This window comes from Crotalus tigris, unplaced genomic scaffold (assembly GCF_016545835.1).
Source record: "Crotalus tigris isolate CLP2741 ecotype Arizona unplaced genomic scaffold, ASM1654583v1 scf7180000017814.3102382, whole genome shotgun sequence".
NCBI classification, from domain to species: domain Eukaryota; kingdom Metazoa; phylum Chordata; class Lepidosauria; order Squamata; family Viperidae; genus Crotalus; species Crotalus tigris.
The window spans coordinates 347,299-374,493 of record NW_024096652.1 but is presented as its reverse complement, the minus strand read 5'-3'; the positions used below and the strand labels follow the sequence as shown (position 1 = coordinate 374,493).

General features: G+C 37.9%; 1 protein-coding gene across 7 annotated transcripts in view; it reads left to right on the top strand.

The window, feature by feature from the left end:
- The window catches only part of LOC120307740 (mitogen-activated protein kinase 10), a 212,232-nt gene that overhangs the window by 159,141 nt on the left and 25,896 nt on the right, over positions 1-27,195 (top strand). For 5 of the 7 annotated variants that reach the window (XM_039342824.1, XM_039342829.1, XM_039342828.1 and 2 more), the window contains exons 10-11: positions 14,934-15,116; positions 17,982-18,106. In XM_039342824.1, the coding sequence (XP_039198758.1) occupies positions 14,934-15,116; positions 17,982-18,106 (308 nt within the window). Of the gene's footprint in view, positions 1-4,955; positions 5,028-14,933; positions 15,117-17,981; positions 18,107-27,195 lie in introns of all 7 variants that reach the window. The other 2 variants (XM_039342825.1, XM_039342827.1) reach the window with 1 other exon arrangement.

Sequence of the window (27,195 nt, the reverse complement as noted above, 5' to 3'; positions counted from 1 at the left end):
GTTTCCCCATCTGGTGGGTTAAAAAATAATGTCAGACTTTACTTTTACAGGAACTAAATACTTTTACCCATAGACTAAGTTTTTACTTTGGCCCTATCAATGTAAAAAATAATAAGAGAGAAATGTACTCATCAACTGAAGAAAAGGCATTTGGAAACTTTGAAAATTTGTAGATAGGACAACAATATTAAATGGAAAATGTTTACAAACTGAAGTGGCAAAATCTTGATGTTTTTTATTAGTTTTAAAGAATAGAAACCCTTTGTAAAGGCTTACATATCACAAAAAAGTGTCTGATACAGGGGTAGGCAACCTTGGCTCTTTTATGACTCGTGGACTTCAACTCCCAGAATTCCTGAGCCAGCATGGCTCAGCTTGGAAACCTCTCCCTTTCCCCTCAGCATGGCTGGCTCAGGAATTCTGGGAATTGAAATCATAGAAGGGCCATGGTTCTCCACCCTGATATAGTAGAACAATTATGAACAAAATGAGGTAAGCTAGGAAGGAAAGTACTGGCAATTACATATTTATTGAAATTAACTCTCCACTCAGAAAAAAAAAGCATTTACTCACTTTACTCATCATCAGAAATTTTGATAGGAGCAAAACTTTGCTTAAAACAGATGGAGATTCTTTCTAATTAACTGCAATGTCTTTTGAGCTTATGGAGAGATAAAGCGATGGTCATAGTTTCTGAATAGCCTGTGAGCTTAACACCTCCTCCCTCTCAACTTCACAGAGATAGTCATGCTAACAAGCCAAAGTGATTTCACACTACTGCTAAGAATAAAATAAATGAAATTCAACATACTGGCAAATTTAGATGTGAATGAACTCAACATAATATGGTGACTACCTTACAGAATAACAGAACTGGAAGGGACCTTGGAGGTCTTCTAGTCCAACCCCTTGTTCAGGCAGGAAACCCTGTACCATTTCAGACAAATGATTGTCCAACCTCTTCTTAAAAACCTCCCCACAACTTCTGGAGGCAAGCTGTTCCACTGGTTAATTGTTTTAACTGTTAGGAAATTCTCCTTAGTTCTAGGTTGCTTCCCTCCTTGATTAGTTTCCATCCATTGCTTCTTGTCCTGCCTTCAGGCGCTTTGGAGAATAGCTTGACTCCCTCTTCTTTGTGGCAGCCCCTGAGATATTGGAACACTGCTATCATGTTACCCCTAGTCCTTCTTTTCATTAAACTAGACATACCCAATTCCAGCAACCGTTACCCCCTTCTTACACCCTAACTTATTTGTGGATTGGAATGTACATACTCCTCATTTAACAACTGTCCTGTTTATGACTGTTCAGACTTAGAATAATGCTGAAAAAGTAACTTTGCAACTCAAAGTTAGGACAATTACAGCATCCTATGATTGCTGTTTGCGAGCTTCACAACCGGCTTCTGACAAACAAAGTTGATGGAGAAGCTGGCAATAAGTCACAAATCATGATCATATTAAGTTGTGCTTAATGACTGCTGAGACACTGATGGCCTTATGAGAAATTTATAAGTCTTATAGCCCAGTCGTGTGATGTTTTGTTTGACAACCATTTTTCTTAGTAATACAGTTGCTGGTCGTTAAGTGAGCACCAAACTTCTAAAAAGGAAAGGTATCAGAAAATCATGGAGTCATAGACTGGAAGAACAGCTGATTTCCTACAATAAATCCAAATAAGACTAGCCAATAACAGATCCTTATAAATACTGGTTTTATTTTATTTTTTTTAAAAAAAATAATTAAATCTTTTTCATGGCTAAGATCCAGAAAACATATTCCAAGACAGGGAGAACCAAGATATACTGATGACCCCAAAGACAACATTTCCCAGCATAGAACTTTCTGGATGAGTTAGGCTGTGGATTATGGGAGTTCCTATCCCAAAGTCCTAAATAAGAAAGACTGTTTTAAGGTTTGCTCTGTGGTATCTTCTTGCAATTGGATTTTTTTTTTTTAAATCCTCTCCTTCCCAATCAGAGATACAGATATTTGTGACAAATGATTTGAGATCATATGAACAGAGGAGAATTTCCTCTTTCATTCTGTTCATGCTCTGAAATCAAGAAGATGTTTCGGCAAACTTGCTAATCAATTAATTGCAAGCTAGTCACTGAGATGTTTGTAATTCTGCACGTAAAAGGCAATGACATCCAGATGGAGCTGAACTGAATAATGCCTGTGAACTTTTGAAACTGTTTAATCAGTATTGCCATTACCAAATCTAGTAGCAGTGAATTTCAGAGGATAATTGTAGCTAATAGCAGCTAATTTTTTTTGCTTATCCCAATTGAGTGCTAGTTTCACTCACTGATTCTAAGTTGTAGCAGAGAAGAAATATGCTACCGCCATCTGCTATCTTTCTATTATTGTAGATATTTCACACTTCAGTCATTTTTCCCCTTAGGTTTTTTTTTTTTTGTAAAATACCAACCCCACATACATAATTTGATATTCGACAGGGAGAATTTACTGCACATGAATACAGGTAGTCCTCAACTTACAACCACAACTGACCTAATATTTCTGTTACTAAGTGAGACAGTTAAGTGAGTTTTGTCCCATTTTACGACCTTTCTTGCTGCAATTATTAAGTGAATTACTGCAGTTGTTAAGTTAGTAACATAGCTGATATGTGAATATGACTTTCCCCATTGATTTTGCTTGTCGCAAAAGGGAATTACACAATCCCAGGATACCATAACCGTCCTAAACGTGAATCAGTTGCCAAGTGTCCAAATTTTAACCATGTGACCATGGGGATGCTGTAAAGTGTGAAAAAGGGTCACAACTTACTTTTTTCAGTGCTTTGTAACTTGTAAGTCAAGGATTACCTGTATCTGGAACGTTTTTCTAATGGCCAATTGCATTTTTTAAAAATGGGCACCCTGCTCAAGTTTGTGGTTACCTAGTCTTCTGCCACTTTGATAGGAATTATAAGATCTGAAATCCAACATTTCCATGTATTCAAATGATGACAATACTATTTATTCAAACTTTGATGTTTTCACCCCAGGACACTGACATCTTTTTATGTTATTTTTATAGTACTTTCTTTCCCAAAGGAGCCTGGAACAATATACAAAAACAACAATAAAACAAATTAAAACACCCATGGGAACAACCCCATTTCCCTTGGGTGAGTTTCTAATTAGGCAACCAAAAATCCTATAGTCTTCTAGTCCATATTACTGCACTATGAGCCAGACCCTCTGATAGAATCATAATCAGGGTTTTCCTGCTGAATTTATTGCATGGATAGGCTAGTATACTGGGAAATCACCTCTGCATTCAAATATTTTTTAACAGAACAGTTGTACTTGGTATGTCATCTAGTTTGGAAACAGAGGGTTTCCCAACATTGCATTGTTTGCACCCCTGACATCAGACAGGGATGTCAGATGGGTTTAGATCAGTGGTTCTCAACCTGTGGGTCGGGACCCCATTTGGGGTCGAATGACCATTTCACGGGGGTCGCCAAACAAGGCTGTCTGCCATTTTTTCCCCCTTTTCTTTGGCCACGCCCCTGGCACCCGGTGATGTATAAGTGGTTGGGGGTCACCACAACATGGGGAACTGTATTATGGGGTCGCAGCATTAGAAAGGTTGAGAACCACTGGTTTAGATAGTTCACTCCAAATCCACCTTAAACCCCTTAACAGTTACTCATGGTTTCCACAAAAGCTGGACTTTCCCCAACAATCTTTCAGATGCCTCTGCTTTACTGATTTGACTGATCTATGAAACCTACAGAGGGTGATGGCATTAGGCCAAGTTCAAGAGAAGATCAGGGGTCCCCAACCCCCAAGTCCATGGACAGCACCGGTCCACAGCATGCCAGAAACCAGGCTGCACAAACAAGCGAAGCCCCCATCCACGAGATGCAGGCAGCATACTCCCCCTCCAGCCCATGGAAAAATCTCCACGGAGCCAGTCCCTGGTGCCCAACAGGTTGGGGACCGCTGCTGTAGATAACCCTAGAGGAACATTTCAGATCTGCTGCAGTCAGGATTTGGTGTAGACGGGACAGGAACAACATTAGTTACACTATTGAATGAGCTTAACAAGAGCAACAGACTAGCTTTAAATCTTCTTTCCACAGTGCTCACATGCATGCAAGCAAACCTAGACATATTTAGCAATAAAACAACCCATTCTATCCTGTAGTTGCAAACTCTTTTTCTCTTTTTTTCCATCCTCCTTTCACCCAGGTGGTAAACCTCAACAAACATTTTCTTTTGTACCCTAAAAAGGTATTCCCTAGTTTCTGAAAGGGAATACTTTTAACAGTGAGAAGGATTTCATTTGGAGAATGGAATATTGCTATTCTTCTTTTCCGGCTCAAGTTATCGATGTAAGTCAGGGGGGTTAAGCTGGGAGTGGTAGGAGACAGGAGGAAGAATTCAATCAATGAGTGTCTTGAATTTACAGGATGAATTGCCCATTTAATGGGGAATCTGTTCATAGTTACGTTGCAGATTGCACTGAAACACTAAGCCTGCTTTATGCAGAAATGTGAAAAATAAATTGTGGACTGGGAAAAAGAACAGATTTTTAATCTGAAGCTAGAGGGCCAAAAATAGGGATCAGTGGCACCTTCATTAGAGCAGTTCCCTTGATTTTGTTTTTAAACCTTCTGTCTGGCTGCTGCCCTTAGCAACCACTTCTGTTGCTAAATCACCGAGAACATGATAGAAGGCCCTGCTAGGAAAGACAAGCAGAAGAAGCAGATGGATGCAACAGAGAATGGTTGCCATGGAATTCTGATTCTACTTCTAATTAGAATATCTGATTCGGGATAAAAAAACAACAACAACAGCAACATTCCCAGGAATCCCACATCCTAGTAGCAAGGAATCGTGCCTGTTCTTTTGATCCAACCAGATAAGTCTTCTCATTTGTTTGTTGTTCTGTTGCTGTGTTCTTGTTTACCTTCATTTCATTTTTTGTTTTCAGTTGACATGTGGTCAGTAGGGTGCATCATGGGAGAAATGATTAAAGGTGCTGTGTTGTTTCCTGGCACTGATCGTATCCTTCCTAGGCTGTGGGCTTCTCTAGATAACATTGTTGTTCTAATTTAACTTCTGATTTGGAGTAGCTTAACACTTACAGACTCTTATGAAATGCAATAAACATTGTATATAATGATGCCTTTCCATCACTGCAATATCTTTATTTGAAAAGCGACATCAACCTTTGCCATAGATTCAGAATTCCTGAATTCCTCGTTCCCTGTTTATCAGGCATTCTTCTTTAACTTTCTGAGTTACAATAGATCAGTGTTTCCCAAACTTGACAATTTTAAGGCATGAGGACTTCAACTCCCAGAATTCCACAGCCAGCAACGCTGGCTGTGGAATTCTGGGAGTTGAAGTCCACATGCCTTAAAATTGTCAAGTTTGGGAAACACTGCAATAGATCCTCCTGGATCTCCATATTTTAATAAAGCTTATGGCAGTACTTTATAGGTTTAGTCTGCTTTGCAGGAGCATTAATTTAATTTTTCTAGTGAATCCATGTCCGTGCAGTCTGGATGACTGTATTAAATTAACTGATTGGGGAGAGAAATTCATTGCTAAAATATAGGATGCCGCATCTTAAATAAATGGGCTGTAATTTTACAATAAAGTCATTATAGATAGTTATAGTATCTTCATCTGATGTTACGTAGTGGAAGGTTGGTTTTAGCCTTTATACCCTAGCTTGCTCATATGGAATCGGTTGGGCAGATAAATGAATAAATAAGCATCACAGACCCATTTCTTGTTTTGTATTGGATTTACAAATTCAAAAGAGCTTGAAATCCTTAATGGCACCTATTGAGACAAAATTATATGCTTGAGAGTGTCACAGTTTTGAAGAATGAGTCAAAATAGGTTGAGTTGGTGTTATGTATTTAAAGATCCATTGCTTTGGGCCTTGTGCAGAGACAGCACCTCTCTGCTGTTCATTAAATCAGGTACTCCTTATTTTCATAGCTTCATACAAGCTAATTTAGTGTTTCAAGCAGTGTGTATATACTGTGACTGGTGAAAAAAGTAACCTGCAATTTCTTTAGCAATATTGTTATTTTGGATATCACTACTGGGATTGATTCTTACATATCTGACAACTGAGTCAATGTTCAGAACTCAATGATATCCTTTTGCTTTATATCCTGCCTCTCCTCCAGTAAATACTGAACTAATAGAAGAGCATACATATACGTATACATATATACATACGTATACGTATACATATACGTATACTAGGAAATAAAACGTGAGCACCAGGAAGAGTTAAAACATTAAAAGTTTTATAAAACGTTAAAAGTTTAAATATAAAACATTTAAAAGTTTTTTAAAAAGCAGACCTAGCTTTCGTTGGCTCCTGCCAACATCATCAGGGTGCAAATGAATCAATGGGAGAGACATTTATAAACAAGCCAGCCCCTGCGCTCGACCTCTGGAACGTGTAACAGGTCCCAACCGGCCGGTCGCTGCACCTGTGTCAATTGCTACATAATTACTCAGTTTGTCCTCATTCCCCCCATCTACATGCGTACTAGCTTTCATTTTCCCACTTCTCTGCATCTGTGACTCAAGAGGGCATACGGTCTTTCTACAATCCAGCGTGTGATATACGTATACATATAGCGCAGAGTTGAACTCTAGAGTCCTAAGTGCTCTTTGATCTTGATTGTTTGTTTGCAGGTGTTTCATTATCTGACTAGACAACATCATCAGCGTTAGTGATTGTGTTGTTTGCTCCCTGTTTATATACAGTCGCTTGCCCTGCCAGGTGTACCAGGTGTGGTTTTCTCCTATCAATGCATGCATACCCAATCCTTGCTAGCATTAATGATGTTATCTAGACAGGTAATGAAATGTCTACAAGCAAACAACCAAAGTCAGAGAGCACCAAGGATTGCACAATGTTGAATTGCACTCCATCTTCTAGTGTTTTCTCCAACAATGACTCTGTTAGATAGATTGGGCTGGAGGTTAGTGACAGGACCAAAAGTTACCAAATGAGCTTCTACTGTTGAGGGTGAATACGAACCTTGGACCTTCAGCCTAGTCCACCCCCATCATTTCTATCCTGTACTACACTGGCTATCATTTTACAATATGCAGCACCTTCCTTCTGAGAATTCACATCTATTCTTGGTGCTCTGATAAATATAATGCAATATAATCTCAACAATGGACATTTTTGCCCAGCTGTTGCCTTTTTACCCAGCTATTTTAGCCAATCTCTAATATTGTCTTCCAAACCAGACATAAATATGAAATGTGTTTTGATTAGGTACCCTATTACTCCGCAATACGTTCTGGATTCAGTCATCGTTCTGATGCAGTTAAGTAAATAGAATAGCTTTTTAACGTAAGAATAATTCTTTCAAATAAATCAATAGGAAAAAAGAAAAGATAAACCTAACCCAAAATGTCCTATAGATAATGCATTTTAAAAGCCCAGTTTCTTTCAAACAGCTGCATACTTATTAAAATTTGTTCACAGAGCCTCGATAATTAAACCATTAAAAGCATTTGCTGTAGAAAAATTCCCTAGAAACAGCCACTAACTGCTAATGATTTGTTTCAAATTCATTCTTAACAATGTTGGTATTTTTAAAACAAATAAGATGAGGGGAAATGCCATTAAATATGCACCCCATTTTCTATAAGGCTGTGCACAATATACATATACATTTGTTCTCATTTACACTGTAACTTTTTCAACAAATTTTATTTTATTTTATTTTATTTTATTTGCAAAAGCTATTTCTATTGATTGTAATTTTGTATACTGTGTTCAAAGCTGATTTCACATGTTAAGGTTCAGGCTTGGGTCCATAATCTGCTGGCAATTATGTCCATATTGATAGAAGAGAATATTTGTAGCTCAAGGTTGAACTCTAGGATCCTTGGTGCTCTCTGAATCTGGTGGTTTCCTTGCAGATGTTTCATTATCAAAGTAGGTGATATCAACAGTGCAAACCGTACCTTCACCAGCACTGAAGATGTTACCTAGTTTGGTGATGAAACATCTGCAAGAAGACCATTAGACTTCGAGAAAGCAAGGACCCCACAGTTTTTTCCATCTCTGATCTGCATCATTAACCAGGCTAAACCACCTGAGAAGAAAACATATCCAGACTACGTATCAGAATATGTCCCAGAACAATGAGAAGTAGCTTTTTGTATTGATACATAAAGATCATCCAAGTATCCTGCGTTAATAAGCCACAATGTAAAGAAATCCCTATGATTTTCCTGTTGAACAAATGGCAAACTGCCATAGAGATGAACGTTACTTGATGTCCAGACCCAAGATTGTGTTCCAGTGTCTGCAGACAAGCTAGAAATCATAAGACAAACTAAGCTCTTTTTAAATTTAGCTTATTATTCTGTCTTTTTGGACACCCCTAGTTATGCTTTTGGGTTTTACTGTCATACTATCTGATTTGTTTAGGCTAGATTGATACATAATGCCAAATCAGACTTTTTGATGTATTGAATAACCCAGAGGGCCCATCACAATAAACCCCAAAGGTTATGGTTTAAGGCTTTGTGCAAAGGGGCATATTGACAACAAACAAACAATACACTAGGATATCTGTTCAAGATGCTCAGAATGGAGGGGGGCTGGATTAATAGGGATTGATAATAATATTTTGCTTTCCCTCCATGCAATGCTTAAATAATTTGGGAAAATAATTTGTTTTTTATAATATACAATCCATAATATCCCATGAGGATATTTACCATAACTGTTAGTAGTAGAGTTGGTGACAGGTAGTCCTTGACTTATGACCACAATTGAGCCCAAAATTTCTGTCGCGAAGCAAAACAGTTGTTAAGTGAATCACTGCAGTTGTTAAGTTAGTAACACGGTTGTTAAGTGAATCTTGCTTCCCCATTGACTTTGCTGGTCAGAAGTTTGCAAAAGGGGATCGAATGATCCTGGGACACTGCAACCGTCATAAATACATGCCAGTTGCTAAGTGCCCAAATTATGATCATTTAACTATGGGCATGCTGCAATGGTTGTCAGTTGAAAAACAGTCATAAATCACTTTTTTCAGTGTCCTTGTAACTTCAAATGGTCACTAAATGAATGCTTGCAAGTCAAAGACTACCTGCATTTCTTTTTAAATTTTTACCCTCCTAGTTTTCCCCTGGTATTTTTATAATTCTAAAAGCCTCCAGATCTTTCCTATGATGTTTGAACTGCTCCTATTTTTGCTGTGCCTAAAAACCTATGCATGAAACAGAGCTCTTTATATGTAGAAATTCCATTTTATTCCATTGATACTTGTCAAATACCAGAGTTTGCTTTTAAAAGAAATGGCGATGATGGTGAGCCTGGGAAGGTTTTCAGCTATGTTCCTAAGGATTTTTGGAATTAAACAGTCTTCTTTGATGATCTTTCTAATCAGTTAAAGCAACCAAAATGATTACTTTCTTCTCCCGACTTCCAGCTTTCACCTTCTCCAAATCAATTTCCAGGGATTGTATTTCTGGCATTTGGAGAACAGATCAGCTATCAGAATAGACTGGAAAAGAAGGGGACAAAAATTAGGTCAGGTTGCAGAATTGTATACCATCTACTTGTCCCTGTTGCTGTTTAAAACAATGTTGTTTTGTTTTGCATTCTCTAACCCTGTTTCCTAGATGTTGAGAAAAACCCATAGAAAAGAACCTGTGGATATTGTTGCATACTTGGTGATTGATTGTGATGTGTTTCTTGAAATATATTGTGGGTGGCTGACCTTGTTAAGATCAAAAGCTTTTGAGATTGCACAGAAAGAACCCTATTCTCTATCTATGATGCAAAAGTTTTCGTTGCCCATTCATTGTAAGCACCCAGAGTATTTGGTGTAGACTTTAAATGTGTGTGGCATAAGATAATGAGATGATGCAATAATCTGGATTGTGTTGCAGCCAATTTTTGAATTTCTCTGAAGAGAAAGAAGAGGAGAGAACATTAGATTTTATAATGGGTCTCTTAGCCACTTCCTACAGAAACCCCAAGGAAGAACAAGATTTGACTAACTGTGGCAGACGTTTGGGTGGAAATTGTGAATTACAGTGAATGTTTCCCCTACTTTTCCTCTATAAATTGGAATTAATATTTATATTCCACAAACTGAGATACTCTAGGACAGGGGTGTCAAACTGCCAGCCCACGAGCCAGATGCATCGTAGCGAAACCGCGCCCACCCCATTGCTGGCAATGGCAAAAAAGTCACGATATGTCGTGACATGTCACGTGACGTTGCGAGTTTGACATCCCTGCTCTAGGATGTAATTCTTGGGCCAGCTCTTATTAGCTACTTCACTGCACTAATAACCACAAGCTAGAATTATCCTAAACTTCTGAATAGGTATTGTTGTATATTCAAAATCTGAACTGGCTTCATGTGTCACTATGTTTTACAAACATTCTTTATTAAAATAATCCATTCCTTTGCTTAATCTTAGCAAATCTCATTGTTGCCATTCATATAATGATAAAAATGGAAAATGGTTCTTTATTAACCTAAGGAGTTCCATGCTTTCATTTCCGCTTGTTGAGCTTTCAATCCATGTACACTAGTCCATTGGCAGAACCTGGCCTGGACAAATGTAACAATATATTTGCATATATCCTTGAAGGAGATTGGTAAAAAAAAATGCTTGTTCATTTTTCCCGGCAAGATATACTTAGTGTTATGTCAGCTGAACTGAAAGAGCTGTTTGTTGAAAGCTTTATATCGCTGCGATCCATCACAGAACCATTATTATGACCTTGTTGTGGTCTGTGATAATAAGTGGGAGTTTTCTAAATGAATGATTTTTATATCAAAAAGAAATAGCATTTCGGAGGCTGATTCTTAATTAGAAATTGGAATAGGTAAGACAAGTGCAATAGATCAGTATATTTTCATCTAATATTATGGTAAAACGCACTTGGAAAAGGCATAAACTTATGTAGCAAGAAAAAGAATGAAGGGCAGGGACAATGGGAAGTTAGCTGCTAGGCTATGTGCCTTGATCTATTAATGACTGCCCCTGGACTCAAATTCATCTCATCTTCTAATTCATCTACACCAGCGGTTCTCAACCTGTGGGTCGCGACCCCATTTGGGGTCGAACGACCATTTCAAGGGGGTCGCCAAACAACGCGATCCACCATTTTTTTTGTCAGCCGGCGCAGGGGGCGCCACCGCGCATGCGCGCTGCGCAGGGGGCGCCGCCGCACATGCGCGCCGCACAGGGGGCGTGCATGTGGGCGCCGCAGTGCATGCACGCTGCGTAGGGGCAGCGCATGGGGCAGCGCCACGCATGCGCGCCGCGCAGGGGGTGGTGCTGCACATGCGCGCCGTCTGCTTATGACCGAGGTCGCCGTATAAAAAGGTTGAGAACCACTGATCTACACTTTTAACAAAGATTCATCCCAATCTGATTTCAGATTAATTTTTCTTTGTTCAACCCAAAATGTGACTATTGTAATGTTTTGCAACCTGTATATTTCACTCATATCTAACATTTTTTGGACTTTTTTCTTTTTTTCCTTGTTCTTATATGCCCTACAGCTTTTCTACTGTCTTTCATAAATAAACCATATTTGCCTTTGTGGTATAATATTAGAGACAGTTGCAAGAAGTGGCATTTTTTGGGATTTAAATTTTACCCCCACCCCGAACCCTACCATCCACCCACTTACTAACTTAAATCCTTAAATGGAGGGATGATAAGCCTCACACTAGAACATGTGAGCAACAGCCATGAACACTAGATAAGCCTCACACTAGAACATGTGAGCAATAGCCATGAACACTAATGTGTCCTGGGGTGTTCAGCCTTTTATTCCAAATAGAGCAGGGGTGTCTAAACTTGGCAACTTTGAAACTTGTAAACTTCAACTCCGAGAATTCCCCAACCACAGGAAAGAATGCTAACAAGCAGATGACTACAAGGAATATAAATCTTTCCATCCTCTGCCATTTGGTCAGAGCTGAAGAAGCTTCTTGGATGAGAAGCAAAATGTCTTCAAGGAAAAAACAAAGTCCAGTTGCCTTTGGAAAAGCGTATTTGGACAACGATGACCCGGATGACTGAGAATCTCCATAGACACAAATCTTAAAGTTGCCAAGTTTGGACACCTCTACAATAGAGTCGGGGAAAGAGCTCAGAATGTTGGCATTTGCGCCATTCCATGCCCCTGTCCTCCCAGTCACATGCCAAAGAATGGGCTTTTATTAAGGGATCCTGAAAGAGATCCGGAAACTATGATTTGCGTGCTTTCCCCTATTTTTATTATTTTTCAAATACAACTTTTTTGTTTTGAATCAGAATAGGACAGATTATGGCAGACTAGTCTAATCTAGTGTCATCTATCTAATCCCATAGTAGTCAATCATTTGGGAAGTCCATAAGCAATTCATTTGGGAAGTCCATAAGCAGAATTTTCCCACAAGTTCCTAATGACTGGAACTTAGAAGCATTCTCGAATCCAGTACATATAGCCATCATGACTCTTGGTCACTGATAACCTTATTCTAATTGGGTTTTATGGCTGTTTAAGCTTGTATCCGGTTTCATAATTTACTCTTCATTTGCTTGATTGCACTATTTCTGCAGAAATGCTTCACAAGTAATAGATATAAAAGACCTCTGAAATGTAGGCATAGGAAATAATTAAAAAAACATGAATAAGCAGGGAAGTAGTTTAAACTTTAAATTAAAAAATTAAAGTATACTTTGCAATAATGTACAATAGTATCTCGGTACTCATCGTTAATTGGTTCTGGGAGTTTGATGAGTTCCAAAAGTGATGGGTACCAAACAATTTTTTCCCATAAGGAATAATGTAGTGAGTCACAAGGCAGCCGACACTGACAAGTTCTAACTTGTACATTGAGTACCAAACAAACGATGAGTACTGGGACAAAAATTTTGCATCAAAATGAATTGAGTACCAAATTCAATGAGTTTCAAAGCAGTTGTGTACCAAGGTACCACTGTATATGCATTGTGGGGATGAGCTAAAAGCTTCTTTGGAAAAATTAATTCTGATGACGAATTTATGAAAATAAGAGATATGGCCATTAGGAAATGTTGTAACCGGAGACAATGCTAAGCGAAGCAATTAGCAAGGGATAATATGTGAAACTGCAGGAGTAGATCACATTGGAATTTAAAATGCACGCTGCTCCTATATATTGGTTATGGCATATAATGAACAAAATGTATATGTCTGGGTATATTTGAAGAACTTGTGTTTGAATTCACTGGACTGTTTCAGTAAAGGCTTCTCTTCCATTATTCAGCATCATATTTCCTAAAAGAACACATAATGTTAAATAATACAAGGTGTCTTGTGGAGGATGGTTAAAGTTATTTCTGGATTAAGGTTTTGCAAAAAGAGGTGTTAATATTTTTACTCCTTTGGATTTTGTTCTGCTCAAAAAACAAAACCCAGTATTAATGAATACGCCAAACTCTATGTGCATTTTTCCTGTTGTAAGTAAACAAATGCAAACTCATTGTCTTTGATGGTTTTCCTTTGTTACTGTGAAACAGAAGTATCTTGGTGGAATGACAATATGTCCAACTACTGATAGCAATTAATATTGATGAACAAAGGGAAAACCACATGCACATTTAGGGAACTGCTACAAAAAGAAATCTAAATAGAGTTATACTCCATTGTTGTTCATCTGTCTTGGTAAAATGCAGATATTTTAATCCTGGGAGTCTTGCGTTCAAATTCCATCTGGCTGCAGATACTGATATAAAGTATTTCAGATGCTTCGGCTGTCTGTTTCATCCATCACATTTAGATTATGAAGTAAAAATCAGATATGGACTGATGTGGATGGTCCATCACCACTTAAACCACAAAGATTGCTTACTTATACGGGTAGTCCTCACTTAGTGACCATTGAGACTGGCATTTCTGCTCCTAAGTGGTATGGTTGCTAAGCAGGAAATCATGAAAGTGTGACAGACTTAATGACATCACTTCCCATTCAGTCATTAAGTGAACCAGCATGATCATTAAGTGAAACATAACATGAACACGATTTGTTGATTTTACTTCCTTGTTCTCCATTAACTCTATTTGTCGGAAGCCGGTTGCGAAGCAAACAAATTGTACTTGCTGCAATCGTGGTAAATGTGAAATGTTGGCTACGAGCTGTTTTCTTTTACACCATCGTAACTTGAACATTGTTTAATGAGGCAGTCGTTGAGTAAGGACTATCAGTGTCCAAATCAGTGGGAATAACCTAAGCTTAATTTCCAAGTCACTGATCTTATTTTGGTATGGATGATATTGCACTAATGTTATATTGCTCTGGAAAGAAAACTCAGTTGACAGAGTTTTCATAAACTGAATCAAAATAGAGCTGGAAGGGACCTTTGAGGTCTTCTAGTCCAACCCCCTGCTAAGTAGGAGACCCTATACCATTTTAGACAAGTGACTGTCCAGTCTCTTCTTAAAAACCTCCAGTGATAAAGCAACCCCAACTTCTAATGGCAAGCTGTTCTACTGGTTAATTATCCTCACTGTGAGGAAGTTTCTCCTTAATTCCAAGTTGCTTCTCTCCTTGATTAGTTTCCATCCATTGTTTCTTGTCCTGCCCTCCGGTGCTTTGGAAAATAAATTGAACCCTTCCTCTTTATGGCAACTCTCAAATACTGGAATACTGCTATCATGTTCTCCCCTAGTCCTTCTTTTCTCTAGACTAGCCAAACCCAAATACTGTAACCGTTCTTCATATGTTTTTGCCTCCAGGCCTTCTTTGCACTTTTACCAAAGTCTCAACATCTTTTTTGTAATGAATCCAGTTTGTTACCTTTCAATGACAAAAACAGCGAGATTCTAAGAAAGCTTGGAGTGGTTGCGAAGGGGAGTGGGATGGGATTTAGCAGCAATTCTTTCCTTAACTCTTTGTCTGCTCAGATATTGACCAGTGGAATAAGGTAATTGAACAGCTGGGAACTCCCTGTCCAGAATTCATGAAGAAACTGCAGCCCACAGTGCGGAACTACGTGGAAAACCGGCCTAAATACGCTGGCCTAACTTTCCCTAAACTTTTTCCAGACTCTCTTTTTCCAGCTGATTCAGAACACAACAAACTCAAAGGTAAGAGCAACAGTGATGCGCGAAGCGTGCATGAACTAGGACAAGAGTTCTTGCATTAGAAATGTATTTATTGTATTTACATCCAAGACTCCTGACAGGATGAAACCCATGGCAGCCTATATTGGATCAGCCAGACTGTCTTCCTTCTGTTCACTGACTGGATCTGGATCTATTAAGCTTTACTAAGTGTCCTGCCTCATGTCATTGCTAAATACATCTCTAACTTCTGCTGATCCCATTGTGGGGACAGGATCACTGCAAAAATTCCATTCACTTTCTTTTCAGCATTAAAAATACTTACAGGTAGTCTTGACTGATGGCCACAATTGAGCCCAATTTTACATTGCTAAGCACGATGGTGGTTAAGGGAGTTTGGCCCCATTTTATCACCTTTCTTGCTACAGTTGATATGTGAATCACTGCAGTTGTTAAATTAGTAACACAGTGGTTAAGTGAATCTGGCTTCCCCATTGACTTTGCTTGTCAGATGATCCTATGACCCCGGGACAATCCAACCGTCATAAATACGAACACTTACCAAGCATTCAAATTTTGATCACATGACCATGGGACGCTGCAATGGTTGTAAGAGTGAAAACCAGTCATATAAAGTCATTTTTTTCCAGTGCCGTTGTAACTTTGCATGGTCACTAAATAAATGGTTGTGAGTCAAGGACTTCCTGTGCTCAGATTTACCCCAAATGATCTAATTGGTGTTTTATATATCATACTTGAAAATGCTAAGCAGTGATGCCAGGTAGGATAGAAAAAGTCAAGAGGGGACCATAATCAATGTGTAATCAAAGCCTGCCTGCCTTTTTTTTTACACACCTTGCATGTGGTATATGCTTAAAGGGAAGTTCTTTGTGCAATTGTGGCTGCATCTTGGCTTTTTGATGTTCTGGGATGCTATAATGGAATCAACAATTATGACAGATTTTCTTTTTCTAGTCTCCTCCTATTTCTTTTAGTGATATATAGGTTAGTGTATCTACAAGGTAGGGATTATGCATATGCACAAACTCATACATATACATGTATACTGGTGCTGCTGGCCATAATTTATTTCTTATTTTTACACACCAGTCACCAGAATAAGGTCATCATTGTGTCGTCAAATGTCACTGGCTAAAGGCTTGATTTAAAACCAGAGTCTACTCTGAAATTTTGTAGATAAATTTAAATGAGTGGTGAGAATGTCCTGGGAAATATAATTGCTACATGAATATATGTTTATTCATCATCTACTATTTTATCCCCATCTGTTTTTCCTGAACATGTTTAATCCAAAGCTTACAATTCTTACTATCAAAGGAAGGACAATTAGGACTGTTAAATTTAATTTCCAGGGATGGGTGGATTAACCTAAACCTCTCCAGATGGGTAGGGAGTGGAAAATTCTGGGACTTGAAATCCCAACACATTTGTTGGTACCAGTTGGAGAAGGGTGATGGAGTCTCTTTCTGGTTTGTTTTATTATGAAAAGTTGTGTTTTTACTGTAGGTGTTGTAGCTTAGGGCATTAACTAATTTTGAAATAAATATATTTGTAAATCTATTCTATTTCATTTCCATATGAAATTGCATCTAAACCTTACCTGAGCTTTAATTTTCCAGTTTAACATGGAAAAGGAATAGAACAGATTTGTACATATATTTATTTGAACAAAAGTTGTGAATGAATGCAGAAACAAAACATAGTAATCATTCATGTTAGCTATTTGGAAGGTTTTAATTGTTGAGAGGCCCCTTCAGACAATGAGGGTCTAGCTGAAGTCCACGAGTCATAAAAGAGCCAAAGTTGCCTCCCCTGGTAAGCTGTAACTTGCATAATTCTGAATAAATTCACATGAAACTTTGATAGAAATTGTGAAGGGCAGTAGTCAAGTTGAACTTTTGTTAGTAGAAGATGTATCACCTTTGCTTTTGGCAGATTTGATACCAGAAAATTGAAAACTGCCTTGATAACATCCGTACAAGAGGAGATATAGCCATTATCTGCAGAGATTTGAATAGAGATGATTTAAATATAAATGAAACCTGTGATTGTCTGCAACAGGAAAATAAACTTCCCAAGAAAATATAAACAGATGGGAAATGTTTTCATTTACAGCTCTGGAATCTACCAACATAAATGTGTATCAATTTTGAAGACATAGATTCCTGATGCTGCCTGCAGTGGCAATGCACAATGTTTGTTAATCCGCTACAATTTGCATGTCATTTATTTACACATATATTTATTTCCCCCTTGATTCCTTCCTCATCCAACTTCACTCCTGTGGTGAAAAAAAAAGGAGGGAGGATTTAACAGAGGATTTAAAGCATATGCAGAAAAAAGATGTGTTTTCTTTTGTTGCCTTCTTGAATTAAACTTGTAAATATGTTTGTACCTGTGTGAATTCTTCCTCTAGTGTCAAAAAATGCTCCATCTCTGATAATGATATGATCCAGGAACAATAAAGAAAAGTATAATTCAAAAAACTATTCCAATGAATATTTAAATCTTTGTTTGACTCAATCAGGTTTATGTTGTGTAAATGATACTATCTATCCCATGCAGTTTGGCCTATGCAGGAATTCCCATGTTCCTTACAATTGTGTAATTCCTCTGATGCATTGTAATCTAAATTTTAGAGCAGAAAAAGGTCAGAACAATTTACCATGCTTGGACTGTATCTATCTATCTATCTATCTATCTATCTATCTATCTATCTATCTATCTATCTATCTATCTATCTATCTATCTATCTATCTATCTATCTATCATCATGCATTGGTCTGACTACACTGAATATGGCATTGTAAGTCATATTTCCATCCATTCTTTCCTGTACTGATGCATTGTCTGTTTTTGTTGCTCCAGCTAGCCAAGCTAGGGACCTTTTATCAAAGATGCTAGTGATTGACCCAGCCAAACGGATATCAGTGGATGAAGCCTTACAGCATCCATACATCAATGTCTGGTATGACCCAGCAGAGGTGGAGGCGGTAAGTAGACCATTAGATTTGAAATTAGAACTTTGAATATTTCAGTGCTAACCTTCCTTAAACCCTCTTTTTATTTGTTTTCTTTTTATCATTATAGTGTTTATCACAAGCAGCTCTTTTCAGTAGAACCAGTTGTTTCCTAAACCAATTGTTAATCAGTGCCACATAGTATATTTTATTATAAAACGTCGGTCCTCTTCTTCCCATTACTTAAAAAAAAGTCTTAAAGTGGTTTACAGTGTACTCTTTCTGTTCTAAAGTGCTACTTTCAGCAAATCTTAGTACCAGTCTAGAAGTTGTGCAACAGCTGGCATGTCAGGAAGTAGATTCCTCAATGGCAGAGGTGGGCAATTAGTATTTTAGACTCTGGACCACTTTCTTTGTAGCTTTTAGAGTTCACCCCAAGGCTGCATCATTATATAATTGCCAATATATAGTGGCCTTACTTTATGCTGCTTTTATGATGAGAAACAGAAGAAGCATCGCAAGACTCAAAAAAGATTTAGTAGTTTAAAAAATGAAGAGCAGGCGACCTTTTCCTACCAATGTAAGAAAAATGCTCAAAAACTCCTCCTTTCAATGACTTAGCACCTAGGTACATTAAGACTGTCTCCTTCATGTTCAACCAGCTGTCTAGTCTGTACATAACTGAGTAGATATGTTCAGAGTATCCCCTAGATGAGGTTTGGAGGGCAGGAAACGAGATTGTCAATAACACTTTCATCCTGGAATTCAATTCAATAGTTTTATTTCTGAAGCTTCTTACAGTAAGTGAGAAAGTGATGAAGACTGAACTAATTTGCTGGGCTTTAACTCAGAGACTTGCTAATACTAAATGCTGGGAGACCAGTGGGTGGTTTCAATTTACTTTATGGATTGGTTGTGTATGCATACAATGTAAACTATAGTGTGCTATCGTGCTGAAGTCTGAATCCATAAGAAGAATAAAATAAACAAAATAATAACACTATTATCTTCTCATTGGGTGTTTGGCTGTCTGGATGAGAATAAAAGCTTGGGTTTGTCTGCTGAAAAAGTTTACTATAGGGGTGAAGGTTCGTTCTCTGAGTTTCTGGGTTGGTTTCAGAACATTTCATTATAAACAGAACACTGACATCCCCTAAACTCTGCTGAAGATGGTACCTAGCCTGGTAATGAAATGTACAGAAACCAACCCAGAAGCTCGGAGATCGAACCTTCACCCTCATTCTACACCCGAGCTACAGATATTCACCATTATTGCAAAGTTTACTATCCTGATCAGTTGATCCGACTTTATCCAGGCATCTCTTACATCTGCCTCTGCATTTCTGGGCACCTGAGAGATGAATCCACCAAGACTTTCATTCCATGGCTTGAATTATCGTACAACCACAAGTCCCAAAGTCTTCTAGAACTCACATATTAATGCAAGCCAGTCATAGTCGTACCAAGTCAAAGTCTACAAACCCTCTTCCCTGACATAAGAGATTGGGTTCCATGAGGAACAAACAAAAAGCAAGGCTCCTCTGCCTGTCAATACGTGGCATTCATCTATGACATTTGCTAGGTGTCAGGTGGCCTCTGAGAAGTATAATGGGAAAACTATATTTCCCAGGAACTGCTTGCAATCTGAAATATTAAATAGAGGTTCCTAAGTGCCCCAGCAGGAGGAAATTATTTTCTCTCTTTTTTTGTTTGTGTAGTGTCCTTGCACTTTAGCTTACTGCCACCCATAAGTCAGTCCTTACCCTCAGATAGTTTCAGGTTGTTCCCACTTCAAGGATGAATCATCTCAGCATGAAAGAGACTAAAGGAGTGGTAGAAGATGGGAGATAATGTTATATGTAGATGCAGAGATGCCTCACAATTGCCTAAGGTAATGCCAACCTTGGGATGGAGGAAGGACTTAAGTGAGAGATAGTATCTTCAAGCCTATTTTGTCCTTCCCCCCCCTTCTCCTTTTTCTTCTTCTTTTCATAAAAGACTTCTTAGAGTGACTTTAAAAAATGAAGGGCTTACAAACTACAAGACAAAGTACAAATGGAAAAGGTATTGAGGAACAGAAAGATCTGAATAATCACAGAAATTATTTACAAAATGCTTACCCTGGTCAACTGCAATAAAAATGCTTCAGGCAGAGCAAGAATCCAAATTTACTACACTCTGAGCTTAACTGATGGAAGGACATGCCTAAGGGACAAGTTGATAGCTGATGGACGGAGGTGCCTCAGAGAGGCAGTTTCTCATTATGACTGGTCATGATCCTGCTTCCTCTTGACCCTCACTGCAGTCCAGAGGAACTGGATGTCAGATCATTTGCCTGAATTATTCTAAGGGTATGCCCATGTGATGGAATATAAAAATGTTCAATTTGTAAGGTTGGAGGAAAGATTAAATGGGTAATCTGATTCCTACACCAAGGTGGTAGAAGAGTCTTTATCCATAATGTATCTAGTAGGAATGGGAATCAGCACGTTCCTTCTTCTGTACTAAAAACTATTTAAGCATCATTAACTCTTTTTCCCTGGTGAGGGAAAAGATCAGGGGTTAGTACCCAGTTACAGGAGATGCAATGAATCATAAGAAGCCTCTTAAGATCCCCTGCAGAGAATCTTATAATCTTTCTCAGCGTTTGTGTTGCAGTGGAAATGAATTCATTAGTATTTATACAATGCTTAATTGCCATTTGTGATGAGGCGTGGTATGAAAAGATGGGTATAGACTACAAATGTGTTTTGACAATGAGACCCAGAACTGCAGAGCTGAGCTGTATGCATGTGTGCATGAATGCATGGGAGCACCTCTAGCAATTTATTTTAGCACGTTGTAGTAGAGTAATTCAATTTCCTATTTTCTAGGGCCTGCAACATTTGTCTTCTTCCAGCTATCTTTTCTACACTTTCTGAAGGCCTTCCTAACTATTCCACAAACATTGGAAACGTAATAAAAATAAATAAATAAAATAAACAGCAGTTTCTTGCAATTTTGAGTTGGAAAACAAAATAACCTCTCTGAAAATCTCTCAAAAATAAGTGGATTTTTTTTTTTTTGTTCCAGCAAATTATTTGACACGAGCAAATCCTTAAGGTTCTCTCCATTAGAATTGCTAAGAGATTGGAATTTGATCCTTAACTTTTTATTTATCTATATCTGAAGTTTAATCTTATTTTTTTGGAGGGGGGGGGAGGGAACGGGGAAGTTGGAGGTAAATCAGTCACAAGAAAATTGACATTTAATTGCTTGCTTTCCAGCTTTTCCTGTTCTCCAAACTCCCCAATCTGAATTCATCTTCTTTTAAGTCTGTTCTGTGTTTTTGATAAGGGAGATGTGCCCATTTTTATTTTATTATAAGAGTAGCAGATGTTGTATAGCAATAATAGTACAAAAGAAATAAAAAAAAAACCCTACCAAACACCTTCGCTTGAGATAGAACTGAAAGGTAAGAAATATATAACTTTGCAAATAAAAGCAATGTTAAGCCAATTTAAAATCCTGGGTGATAAATAAGTGGGTTTTGGGTTGCAGTTTGGGCACTCGGTCTCTAAAAGGTTCGCCATCAGTGGTATAGTAGAAACTCTGCCTTTAAGAATTTGGAGCCCAAGTTATTAAGGTTTTAGAGAATAAGCATCAGCATTTCATCTCAGTAGGTAACACCACCTCAGCAGAATTTGCCTGGCCTAGTAGCATTAGTCCTGTTTATTATGTAGATGGAAGCCCTGCAGGGAACAGCAAGGCTGTAGATTAGATTGGGAAAACATCCCAGAAGAAGAGACTGGAAAACCATATCTGAATTGCTGCTAAGAAAACTACATTGATGTGCTTTTGAAGCCACCAGGATATATGTTTCAGTTGATAGAGACTTTAACACTTTGAATAGGGCTGGGAATAATGAATAGTTAGACAAAGGAAAGTCATTCTGTACAAATTGGTGTAATGTGGCTCCACCTAGCTGAATCATTCAAAACTCTAGCAGTCAAATTAGAGCATATTACAGCTTTTGCAGCATGTTCAAGGTCAGTCCCTTTGTGTGCTGGTGCTTCAAAACTCTATAAGCTATAAAGACTTGAAGATTTCTTCCTTAGATGAGGAAAAAAAAGCTTGAAAGTTAATTTGATTTATTGTAGCTGTTCTCACAGTTTTAGTTTTTAGTTTTGGCTTAATGCATTCTCTTTGTCTCTCAGTGATCATTAGAAACAGCTAAATCAAGTGATAGTCTTCATGCAAATCTGTCATCTTAAATCTTCAATTTTCTGATGCTATTTCCCACAGTGCCTGTCTAGGGTGGATCCACCATTCTTTAACAATCAGCAGAGATGCAAGTAAGATGGCTTAGATAAAATAGTTGTGATGGTAAGGGTGAGAGAGCACATGGCTGGAGAGCATTGCCTTCTTCTACAACAGGAGAATCTATAGCTGGACTGCAAAAATCTGCATGCCCACTAGAGAGCAGCAAATATTTTCAATCTCTTGCTCTCTTCTCTTTGCTGTCATCTAGCGTTTATCTGTATTTGCACAGCCCAAATATTTTTGATCTATCACATTCCTTCAGAGATAACTGTCTGTGATTGGATGCCAAGCAAGCTGAGTAAGGATCAAAACCCAAGATAGACAAAGTTATGATATCCTCTTTCCTCCACTGCAGTTTCTGATATTCCTTTCCATCCATTCATTGTCTTCCCCCTTCCCAAGAAGCAATTAGTCTGGAAAAAATCCAATTTTGTCTGGATCAAAATACTTCTTCCTTCCAGGCTAATAGACGTATTGGTATGACACCTGTGTCCTTTAAAGCTTCCTTCTTATCTACTATCAAGCTACTCTGGAAGGAATTTGGTGTGATCCAATTACTTGTATAAAGTAGCATGCGTGAACCCATGAAGACAGACAACCTTTGTACAAATACTCACTCCAAAGTGCTAGGATGAATGTGGAAGCTGCTATAATAAATCTGGAGTAGAAGCCACTAATAACAGCTGTGCAACTAGAATGATGCCTAAACAAGTCTTACTTAATTTACCATTGTATCTATTGGAGTCACTGAAACTTCGTTGGTGAAGAATATTCCTTACAAAGTATTTTTTTACTCACAACTTTCTAGTTGCATCAAAGTTATGTCCACTTGGTCCTTGGGAACCAAAGCTAAGTGGTATTGTCTGTCAAGATCTCACATTTTGACTCCAAGTATTGAAATGTATAAGTAACAGTAATGATTATAAGATCAGGGACCAACAACATTTAAAAATATGAAACACAAAGGGGTGAGATTAAATACTAAGATATCATACATATATAAACAAATATACATACATACAAACGTGCTTGCTTGCATGCAAGTTACTATTAAAACACTCCCCTCTGATCTTACTTTTGTGTATACCTGCTATGTTAGTATTTAATCTTACCTTTTGGTTTTATTTTTGTGTTGCATATTTTTAATTGTTGTTGGTTCATGACCGAATATATATAAAATGTAACATATACTACTATAATTGTATATTCATTAGCAGTACAAGTATACATCTAAAAGTATACAATTTACAAAATAAAAGTATATATCACCTAAAAAAAGATAACTAACATATAATGAACTTGAAGTGGTGAATAAAACAAGTTATTCCTGTGACCCACTATGCCTTATTTTCACCATGGCAACACAAAATTTGGCTATTGCAGAAATGATGAATTATTTTGAATCTTCTAGGAACTAATTCATATAGAAATAGTCTGACCTTCCTGGGAATTTACCTATTAGGGCCACATGTAAGCTGACCTGATATCTCCATGGAATTTGCAAGTAATAGTAGGTGAGAAATGGATTCAATTTCCTTGTCACCACCTGGGCAGATACGCTCAGTTAATGGGATTTTGGAGTATCTGCCTTGCAGCACTGTGATGCTAAGATATTATGTCTGACTTTGAAAAATGTTATCTTCAGCCTGAGAAAAGTTAGATTTTGTAAATATTTTGTTGGTTCCCAAGTAGCCTTGTTTATCCAATTTTTGTCATGTTGAGGCAACCTATTTCTTATTCTTTGGGCGAGCAGTGGTTTGGCTTGGTCATACCCTACAGAAATAAGGAATCGTGGAAAATTAGGAACTGTGTAGAAACCTCTGCTCCATGGGAAGAAGGAAAATTATCCATTAAAACTAGAGAGGTCGATCTGAGCAAAAAGAATTGGGTTTTCAGCCAGTAATTTGTCTTCCTCCACGTCCCTTCCTGGGTTGTGGGTATTCCTGTCTCAAGCCTTAAGTGGCCATTTGTGGTTCCTTTTAGTGCAGTGAGGATTAATCTACAGAATGTTGTTTGCATCCTTCCTCACACACTGTAAATTCCCACTTGTGCACCATAAAGGATTTGAGCCAAAGACTTGGCCTCAAAAAGTTTTAATATTTCAGGAATTAATTATCTCCTTCCACCCCCCAAGGCACCCCGTGCTACTTATCTGGGACTCCGCTTAATGACCTGTGAGATCACTTAACAACTGCAATCTGGAGTGTCAGGATTGCAATTATTGATATTAACAGTGATGTAATGTCTCACTTAATGACTGTCTCATTCAGTGAGTGAGATTCCAGTCCCAACTGTGGTTGTAAATTGAGGATTATCTGTAATTCAAATGCATTAAGGGAGCGGCAATTTAACAGAAGGACAACGATTTGATTTCAAATATTTTGTGTCCACGTATCTGATTTGAACACAAAACCATCAGAATAAGTTCCATAAATATTAGGAAGAGAAACAGGAGCACTAAAAATATAAACCAGCATTAGAGAAAATGCTATGGTTTTGTATCAAGAGCTTAATCTAGAGCAGGGGTGTCAAACTGCCAGCCCGCAGGCCGGACGCGTCATGTGGAAGCCACGTCCACCCCATTGCTGGCAATGGCAAAACTGGCCCGATGCGTTGCGCGACGTCACTTGACGTTGCAAGTTTGACATGCCTGACCTAGAGGCAATGCCCCTATATGAAGTTTCTTGGGATTTACTGTATCAATCATGTAAGTAAAGATATGGTAGGCTAGTTGGCATCCCATTTAAGAAGCAGAGCCCTTATCCAGCTAAAATTTCTTTTTATACATCCATTAAAATTTTACGATCTTTTCACGGCCTGTAGAAGAGCAGTAAAATTAAGATGTCTCATTCAAAAAGCAGTGAGAATAACAAGGTAGGGAAATAGAAGGGTGACAAGACCCTTATACTTTTGACAGCTTTAAAACATGTAGACTCTGGTGGCTTTTCTTTAAATGCCAGGTGATGACCTATTGCTAATATAAATTATTACTCAGGATGACTGAAGCGTAGGTCAAAGTCAGGATTTTGTCTTTAGAGAGCGATTTGTAAGAAAGTACAAGCCAACTCTAAGCTGCCTTTGCATCTGGCTATTTAAGAATAGATTGGCTTCTGACTTACCAATGATCTATGTGCTCTCCTAGAAAGCCGTGGACATCTTATAAAATAACTATTAAGCTTTTTTGATTTGGACAAGTTGAAGTTTTTCTATACTTGGTCTTACAGCCCTCTTATGTTTTTATACCATTTGCAGGGTATCATTTGTCAATATTGCGTAACTCAAGATTGCTTTGGGCAGTTTTAATGAATAGAGACTTTATTTATTTCCGTAGAGATGAAATAAAAGTTGAACTTTTGGAAAATAATTATATATATTAAAATGTGTACTAATGCGAACAAATGCCAACCTGATTTCTCAACTGCTCAGATTTGTTCTGACTCCCTTTTATAAAGGCAAAAAGATTTTAGTGCAAGAAGATTTTAAGGAGCATTTAAGTGACAATGTGATTTTTAAAAGATACCAGAATAGATCTAAGCTAGTGGGGTCTTCCTAATTATTCTGGAGGTACCCATAGAATAGAATATTTGGGTAACCTGGTTGGGCAGTAAAACATCTGCAAGAAAAGAATCCAGACCTGAAGAGCAGCAAATACCGCACATTCAGGAGGTGTTTAGTAGATTAGCAGAAGATCCCACCTCTACCTGGTTTGCATATTCATCCTTTTTGAATCCAGTTTGTAGTTAATTTTAATGTTTTAACATTTAGTGTTCAATGTTTATAATGTTTTTAACATTCTGATTGTTTTATATTGTTATTTTATGACTTCAGCTGCCAGAGTTGCTTGACAATAGAATAAGTGGAGAGTGGAGTGGGGTGGGACGGAATGAAATAGAAATAGGAGTAGAGTAGAGTAGAGTAGAGTAGAGTAGAGTACAGAATATGGAATGGAGTGGAATGGAGTAGAGTAGAGTAGAGTAGAATAGAGTATATGGAGTGGAATGGAATGGGATAGGATAGGATAGGATAGGATAGGATAGGATAGGATAGCTTTATTTGGCCAAGTGTGATTAGACAAACAAGGTCATATGGGAGGCATATACAAATAAAATAAAATGTAATATGAAGTTTATTACATTGTCCTACTCATATACTATGTGCATGTGGCCAAATGTGGACTAAATAAAGCCTTAAAACTAGCTTTCTCCTTATTGCCTTAATTTGTTTGGCTTATATGTCATATAGTGGGGAGATGCCCATTGTGGGAAAATTAAACTAGATGCATGATAAATATATTCAAGCAACCCATCCAAATGGTGGTGAATACCTTGCAGGGTTAAAGTATCAATATTAGCCCTTTAAAAATGCACTGGTTATTTTCATTTCAGTCTGTTTACTGACAAAAAGTGTTCTTTGAGGAGTAATGAAGAAGACAGGGGTTGTATGGCTGTGCGTGGATATAATTCAGGCATTGTGATTTTAAATGCTTGTTCACCCATGAAATGCACTGGGTGGCTTCGGGCCAGCCATTGTCTCTTCAAATAATTCCTGTTACATAGTGATTGCTCTAGGACCTTTTTCAATTTTTCTTTTTTTTTCTTTTTCTTTTTTCTGCTTGTTAAAAGCCAGTACAATTCTGACTTTCAAAGCACGTTTGTTAGGATGCTAGGGTTTTGCTTTGACTGGTGATCAGGCTGAGTCATTTTCCTATTTGAGAAAAACCAGGACAGTGGAGAAATGGATTAGCTGGTTTTCTTAACCAAAATGATTTCATACAGATAGTGCCATTCCATCCCTTATATGTTTTTTATGGGCCAGAAAAG